Source organism: Macrobrachium rosenbergii, chromosome 27 (assembly GCF_040412425.1).
Source record: "Macrobrachium rosenbergii isolate ZJJX-2024 chromosome 27, ASM4041242v1, whole genome shotgun sequence".
NCBI classification, from domain to species: domain Eukaryota; kingdom Metazoa; phylum Arthropoda; class Malacostraca; order Decapoda; family Palaemonidae; genus Macrobrachium; species Macrobrachium rosenbergii.
Genome location: NC_089767.1, coordinates 40858949 through 40867008, shown reverse-complemented (window position 1 = coordinate 40867008; position 8060 = coordinate 40858949). Strand labels below are relative to the sequence as shown.

Genomic DNA, 8060 nt, shown 5'->3' with positions numbered 1-8060 from the left:
TGTATGGGCAGTTAGTGGTGTCGTTGGATTTTTTCATGCGTATCTCGCCCCTACATAACTTTGTTTTTCTTATCTGTCTGTGATTCAGTTTTTAGTCTATTATTTGTTATTTATCTATACTTATTTATCATTTCCTTATTTCTATTATTTTTCACGGTTATTATGACCAGAGGTGTCCAGTGACTAATTACTTGTACCAGTCAGTTCTTGCGTTATATGTATGTATATATATATAGTGTATATATATATATAGAGTGGCTAAATGCGGCATACCTAACCTACCCCTTCGCATTCAAATTGGAGTAATCCCGTTGCCGAAACGGCTGTGTAGCTTATAGATCTATCGATTTATAGATGAGGATTTATTTAGTCATTAACTCACCTGGCTGGAGGCCACGTGACACGACGCCATGACGTTGCGTAGCTGCTGGTGGGAGTTTTTTTTTTTCTCTTTTTTTTCTCTCCTTTTGTCAACACGTTGTCTCTCCATTATGTGCACATTTCGTCCTTACCAGCCCTCAGGCTTTGGAACAGGCGAGTGTTTATTTCCCTCCTTCATTTATTTCATTGACTGTTCGTCATTTCTGGCTGCGATCTGCCGACACCTGACAGGAAGTGCCCGTAATGCTTATGTATATTCAGTCCTCTTTTTTTTTTTTTTTTTTTATTGTAGCTGGAGTGACCTAGATTCTTTTGCTTCCTTTTGTTTTTGAGGGATTGGTCAATTTCATATTTGGGTGTGACCACGAACTTCATTTATATTTTTTTTATATAAGAGCTGTTTCAAACTTTCAAACTGCTGTGTTTGGAGTTGTGATCTTAGAGGAAAGCTAGATAGCATTCTTGGCCCCAGACGTTTTGAATAGGCTGAATCAAAAATGAATCCTTTACACATATTGGGTATATTAACGTGTACATTATTATATATATATATATATATATATATATATATATATATATATATATATATATATATATATATATATATATATATATATATATATATATATTATTATTATTATGAATATATGTGTAATCAATAGTGATTTGAACGTGGAGATTGGCTATAGGGTATTCATTGTATTCACCGTCCCTAAGTAGAGGCCTGAGCGATTATAATTCTTCATGAATTTTATGTCTTCTTTAAATAAATGCAAGTATTAATAACCTTGACTATATTGTCGCAAAAAAAAACAGCAAGAAGTGCTGCCCCTCTTTTTCTTCTTCTGATGTTACAATTTGCGTTCCTTTCCCTCCGCTCTCTGTAGCCATGTAACCTGTATTTAGTAGGTGTGCCACCTCTTATCAAGTAGGTCACCCAAAGACCCCCCCCAACCCCCTAGGAGGTATCCTGGACTGATAAGGATGACCCAAGACTCTTTACTGTTATGTGGATAGGAAAAAATTTCCTTTTTTAGTTTTCTGTAAAAGAAAACTATTGTGCCGGCTCTGTCTGTCCGGCCGCATTTTATTCTGTCCGCCCTTTTCCCGTCCGCACTTTTTTCTGTCCGCATTTTTTTCTGTCCGCACTTTTTCTGTCCGCCCTCAGATCTTATAAACTACTGAGGCTAGAGAGCTGCAAATTGGTAGGTTGATCACCTACCTTCCGATTATCAAACATACCAAATTGCAGCTCTCTAGCCTCAGTAGTTTTTTAAATTTTATTTAAGGCTAAAGTTAGCCATAATCGTGCGTCTGGCAACATGGAAAGAATAGATCTCTTTTCGGTGGCCGTGATTATGCGCTGTACAGAAAACTCGATTGCGCCGAAGAAACTTCGGCTCATTTTTATTTATTTATTTTTGTAGGGGGAGACAGGTTTTAGTCGTAGGCCCACGTTTTCCAGGCGGTTTACAAATATTAATATGGCTCCATAGTTGTTGTTTCCGGAAAGGCTAATTTTTCTGATGAATTAAACTCTCTCTAACCATTGGTATGAGACGTGATAAGTGAATAATAACTCAGCTGGACTGTGTTCATTACATTTTGTTTGTTGGTTGCATAAGTATTTATTTGCACGCTTGAATATTTCGTTTCCGACTGAATTTACCATTTCCTCGGTTTGATCATCCCTCAGAAGTCCTTTGATTTTTAGGGATGTATGTATGTATATATGTACATTATATATATATATATATATATATATATATATATATATATATATATATATATATATATATATATATATATATATATATATATATATATATATATATATATATATATATATATATATATATATATATATATATATTTACATGTGTGTGTGTTTGTGTATATATATATATATATATATATATATATATATATATATATATATATATATATATATATATATATATATATATATATATATATATAATCACGTGCCTTATCATGTGAGACTGTGTTAATTATACTTTATTCCAGTACTGAACAGTCATTCATATCTGAACCGTTCCGGATTTCTTATATAAAAGAAACAATGAACGCTTTTGATGAACAAAGTTAAATAAAAGTCAAAGCATCTGATCGCATTTTCAAGTTTGAAGAGTTTACAGATGTAGAAAAAGATCGCATTAATTATATTTGACGTTCGGTAAAAGTGAGTTTTTTTTTTTTAATCGCCGTAGAATGACTTAATAGAGATCTGACTCATTTCGTATGTCGGGACGCTAATTGATGCGTAGTTAAAATAGCCTGCGTCTCATTATAATGTGATCTAAAGTGTAATGACGGCGAAGTTAGTGGGAAGTGAGTTTGAATAATACGGCATTAACGGTGGTGTAAATGAAACACCTTTTCAGGTGGACTGTAGCAATATATTTCTCATATACATGTTTTAGCTCTCTAATTGTTCATATGTGGAACAAACCTGGTCTTAACTTATGAATAGAAGAATTATCTATAAGTTAAGACCGCAGGTTTGTTAGCTATGAAAAATACAAAATTACAAAAATTTGATATTTGTTTATATGCGGAACAAACCTGAGTCTTAACTTATGAATAGAAGGATTATCTATAAGTTAAGACCGCAGGATTTGTTAGCTATGAAAAATACAAAATGACTAAAAAAATTGATATTTGTTTATATCTAGAACAAACCTGGTTCTTAACTTATGAATAGAAGGATTATCTATAAGTTAAGTCAGGTTTTTGTTAGCTATGAAAAAATACAAAATAACTTAAAAATGTGATATTTAGAACAAAGGCTCTTAACTTATGAATAGAAGGATTATCTATAAATTAAGACAGCAGGTTTGTTAGCTATGAAAAATACAAAATGACTAAAAAATTTTATATTTGTTTATATGCGGAACAAACCTGGTTCTTAACTTATGAATAGAAGGATTATCTCTAAGTTAAGACCGTCAGGTTTATTCTAGAAAATCAAATTGATTAAAAAATTCGCCATTTTTTTAATAAAGTTCATTAGCGTCTTATTCCGGCCAATGAAAATCTAGTGAAAATAGTGGGCGTTTCCTTGGCATCGCCCTCTATATCCGTAAATAGATTAGCTCTCTTTAATTGTAATGCTTGCAAAATATTTTGTGATATTCACATATACTTCTCTCTCTCTTTGCAGGTTAGTAGTGAAAGCACGTGAAAGCTAAGATGCACTGCAGTTAAGTGAGTATTTTCATCCTTGTCTTAGGAATGCAAGACAGTGAGAGTCCCATTACCATGATTGGTCGGAGCTGATATTGAGGACATGAGAGAATATAATAGATACGAGAGAGTAAGTTTCCCGTCCTTTCTATCTGCTCGTCTTACTTCTGTCCTTAATCTCCAGTGAGACTGGGAGATCTTTCGTCAGTCTGCTTAAGCGTACATCCTGTTCTCATTTGTCTTGATGTTTTGGGTAATTGGCTCCTGGCTCTGGTGTAGCCACATTACACTTGTGAAAGATGGATGACATGAGGTTAATATTAATCATTATTTTCCCCCCCTGATCGCTTAATCATTTACGTTTCCAGTCGAACTTGTCTTAAACCTGTTTCATTTTAGCCTCTTTTAACCTATTCTGGTTTGTGCGCCGTAAGACTGTTCACCCTCATATAAATGTGTCTCGTCTAATTTTGACAGCCACGCCTCTTACCCAAATAGATTCTTGAACCCTTGTTGATTGTCGTATATTTTTTTTAAAGGAGTTTTTAAAGTTTCCACTTATATATTGTGACATCTTATTCCTATGACTCGTTTCAATTGAAATTTTTTTTTCAAGAAAGTTTTTAAAGTTTCCACTTATATATTGTGACATCTTACTCCTATGACTCGTTTCAATTGAATATACATTCTGTACTCTCTCTTCAAGTGTTGGACAAGTCACAGTGATCGCATTTGATAACGGTCACGCATTAGGAAGTGGTATGTGATCGCGCCACGAACATGCCCAGCAATCCCATGACCATACGTAATGAATATAACATATACTTCCTCGTCGGTATACCACCTTTACCCCATATATGCCTGCCCACCCCTCACGTGCGTTCACTGGCCCGACCATCGACCTTTTGTCCTACGGCGCATCGATGTTTACATTCCCCTCCCCTGTGAACGGCTCTTCGGAAACCGTGACACGTGTGTGTGTGAGGAACTGTGGCACATGTGTGTAAGGAACAGATGTTTACGCTGCCACAACGGTAACTGACCTCAGCAGGTGTAGTTCTATTTGTGCAAGTGGTGGCTAAATCTGGCATTCCGTATTTAGTAATGCTAATTTTAGGGGTCGTTGACTCGTAGACTGGGCGTCATGCGCATCGTCATGTTTGTATATATATGTGTGAATATATGTATATATATATATATATATATATATATATATATATATATATATATATATATATATATATATATATATATATATATACTAACACGTAAATGACAGTGTCAAGTCATGATATGCTGAACAAATTCCTAATACCTGTAGAATTAAAACGTAATAAATTCCGCCTCCTTCTACCGCTATTTCCTTACATAGAAACAAGCGCATCTCCTCACTTTGTAATTGATTGTAGTACTGATATTCGCCACGTAATGCTTACCAGGTTAACTTATGAGTTTTCTTTTTTGTTTTTTATTTTTTTTAAACTTGCTGAATTTGCCACGTGAGACATTTTCCGATTTTGATTCTCTTCTCTAAATTCCTTTAAACTGCCTCTATGCCCCTTTCAAATCGCTATATTTAATCGGCGCGGTTGTGTCTGTTCTCTAAAAGATGGCCTTTTTAGTGTCTTTTAACGTCTTTCGTCCCGCAGATGGAAAATCTGCGTCTTTTAGCGGCTTGCCATTTCCTGGTAATTCTCCCTAACCTCAGGTTGTGGTTAATTTTAGATAAATAAGCTCCGCAAAGTTAGTTTCTTTTTCCAAGCAAAATTTTTCAAATATGGTCACAAAGCATTTTCTTTTTACCCCCTGTACTCGCTGTTCCTACATGGCTTCATGCTCGCTGTTTTTTCACAGTTATTTTCAAATTTTGTTTCACTCACAGTCCCCATAAAAATTCCGAGGAATCGTGGGTTAAAACTCAGTCGTTAATTAAAGCTTACTTCAAATCAAGTCTTCACTCTAATAAGACCAATAGTCTTCTCAGCCTTAGATCTTTAAAAATAAAAATAAATAAAAACTGTTTCTTTTGCTTTCTCGGTTCTCCTAAGCTTTCTTTGATTGTTCCTTCTTTGGCATATTTTCACTGGCCTACGTCTGTCGTTCCTGATCGTCACGTACTGGTAAGGAATGGCCGATGTATGTGTGTGTGTGTGTGTGTGTGCGTGTAGTAAGAAGGATTACATCGCTAATATGAGCGAGCGTGACATTCCCACGTGGGGTTGGACTCTAAGACTTACCTAGGCTAGCTTGCCTGCTCTCTGTCTCTCTCTCTCTCTCTCTCTCACGCTCTCCCCTCACGTGTAGGCGCACGAGATGCCGACGTCAGCCCGGCGAACAAATCTCCCCTCGTCCCCCAGCGTCGCTGACTCTTTCCAAGCGCTTTGAAACTCCGTAGGCTCAATTTTAGGCTTTTTTTTTTTATAGTTGCAGGTCTACAGGTCTACAGGTTGCTGAAAGCTGGAGGTTTCCGACTGTAGGAAACCGATTGTGCAAACCAGGAAGAAGAAGAAGAAGAAGAAGAGGCTGAGGGAGCCGAGTAGCAAACGAGGGGAATCTTCCCCCGCGTTTGAGTGAGTTCGTGAATGTGTGCGTGAGAGAGAGAGAGAGTGAGTGAGAGTGTGTTGGAAAGGGGTGGGAGAGAGAGAGAGAGGTTGGGAGAGGTGACTCCCTAGCCACCACCAGGCCGCTCTGAGAGAGAGAGAGAGAGAGAGAGAGAGAGAGAGAGAGAGAGAGAGAGAGAGAGAGAGAGGCGCGTTGGGGCAAAGTAGCTCGGCAAAGAGTAAGAGAGGGATCAGTCACCTGTGGTTGGCGGTAGTGAAGGGTGGTTGTCCCAGGACCCTCCTTCATCTCTCCACTTCTCTCCCGTTCTTGTTTCACCCCGGCCGCCAACATGTTGACAGCGACGAGCCCCTCGTCAGGATATTTCCCGAAGGAATACCTCAGGCCGTACGAATACCGGCCTTCTTCCTACCACAAGAGTAAATCCCACAGTCTAAAGCGACATCGGCACGGTGAGCTTTTTGTTCATGGAATTCTTGCTCACTTGTTTGCGTCTGTGTGCACCATTTTGGGGGAAGAGCTTTTTTCTGCAAAGTGTGACTGAACTTTTTTTTTTCTGTTTCTATTCTGTTTTAAATGAACTATGACCCCGGAAGGCATTCCAGCGATGTTTTGACTGAGAGTCAAAGAATGAAATGTTGCACCTGTATGTACGAAAAAAAAAAAATTGTGGTGTTATATAAATATATATATATTTGAGTTACCGCTGGCGTTGGGTCAATTTTTCAGAAATCGTTTTCCAGAACTCTGCGAACATCCCTGTCGTATAAAAGCTGAATGACATTACATGGCAGTGTATATTGTATTTTTGGGTGGTCTGTGATATTCTAACTCTTGTCTCGCGTATTGTGACTTCCAGTCGAAAGTGAGTGACAGACAGCAATTCTCAACTTAATTTTTTTTTTATACCAGTGGAAATAGTGGACTCGAGTTTCAAGTCTAGTCGAAACAAAACTCAGCAACAGAATCGGTTAGAGGTTTTTTTTTTATTATTTATCCCTGTGTTTCCCTCGGAATACCAAGCCCATAACACCCATTTTCTCCCACAGTTGTTCCCGATTTATAATACATGCATAAAAAACTTCCGGGTCGGGCCATTTGACAGTTTCCCCCCCCGAACATTTGTTCCAGCCAAGTAGGCGAAAGAACCAGGTGGTTTATGAATGAAGTGAGATCAGCGCCGTAGTCGCCCGGGCTGTATAGCAGAAGGTGCAGTGAGTGGTGGCCACGTAGAGTATATTATCTTGGACTTGGTGTGAAGGACGGTTAAAAAATATGCCGTGAAGGACTTCGTTCAGTTAACTCAGTCTGCGATCATTTCGAACCGGAGAACCCCTACTGTGTGTGTGTGTGTATCCGTTGTTATCGCTCTCTCTCTCTTTCTCTCTCTCTCTTGACTTATTCGTAAGATACAGACACTTTTTTTTTCGTCTTTTCCACCCCCCTCTTCTCCTTCACTTCCTCGCCTTCTCATGTTAATGGACGCCCAGAGAGTGACCAGAGAGACGTGTGACGTTGCTCCGAAGAGCTCGCTGGCGAGGAGGTCCGCCACCTCGGTGGACAAGTCGTTTTGATTCCCCTTTTCCGTGTTATGGTCATCGGTTCCCTTCGGTCATGAACCACCGAAGGCGAGCGAGGGACAGGAGCCGGAGTCCTACTCCCTCAAAGGTCGGTGGCCTCATGCAGCAGATATCCTACAAGTACGAGATGGATCCCAGGGCCATCACCTACCTGAAGAGGCTCTCCAACCAGGGTTAGTATCGCAGCAGGCCAGATCTTCGCAAGAACTCTGGTAGTAGGCATCGCCAGGTGAAGTGTTTGTGTAAGTGTGCGTTTGTGTGTGTGTGTTTGTGTCTCTGGTCTCCCGGACCGATATTTCCGTTTTGTTTTCGTGATCGTCAGTATTCGTGAAT

General features: G+C 38.6%; 1 protein-coding gene across 17 annotated transcripts in view; it reads left to right on the top strand.

The window, feature by feature from the left end:
- The window catches only part of Hr4 (Hormone receptor 4), a 550506-nt gene that overhangs the window by 482034 nt on the left and 60412 nt on the right, over positions 1-8060 (top strand). For 3 of the 17 annotated variants that reach the window (XM_067129661.1, XM_067129660.1, XM_067129659.1), the window contains exon 1: positions 6375-6599. The exons of 11 other annotated variants lie outside the window; for them this stretch is intronic. In XM_067129661.1, the coding sequence (XP_066985762.1) occupies positions 6479-6599 (121 nt within the window). In that variant the 5' untranslated portion in view covers positions 6375-6478. Of the gene's footprint in view, positions 1-6374; positions 6600-7196; positions 7901-8060 lie in introns of those variants that run through there. 3 more of the 17 variants (XM_067129658.1, XM_067129657.1, XM_067129656.1) reach the window with 2 other exon arrangements.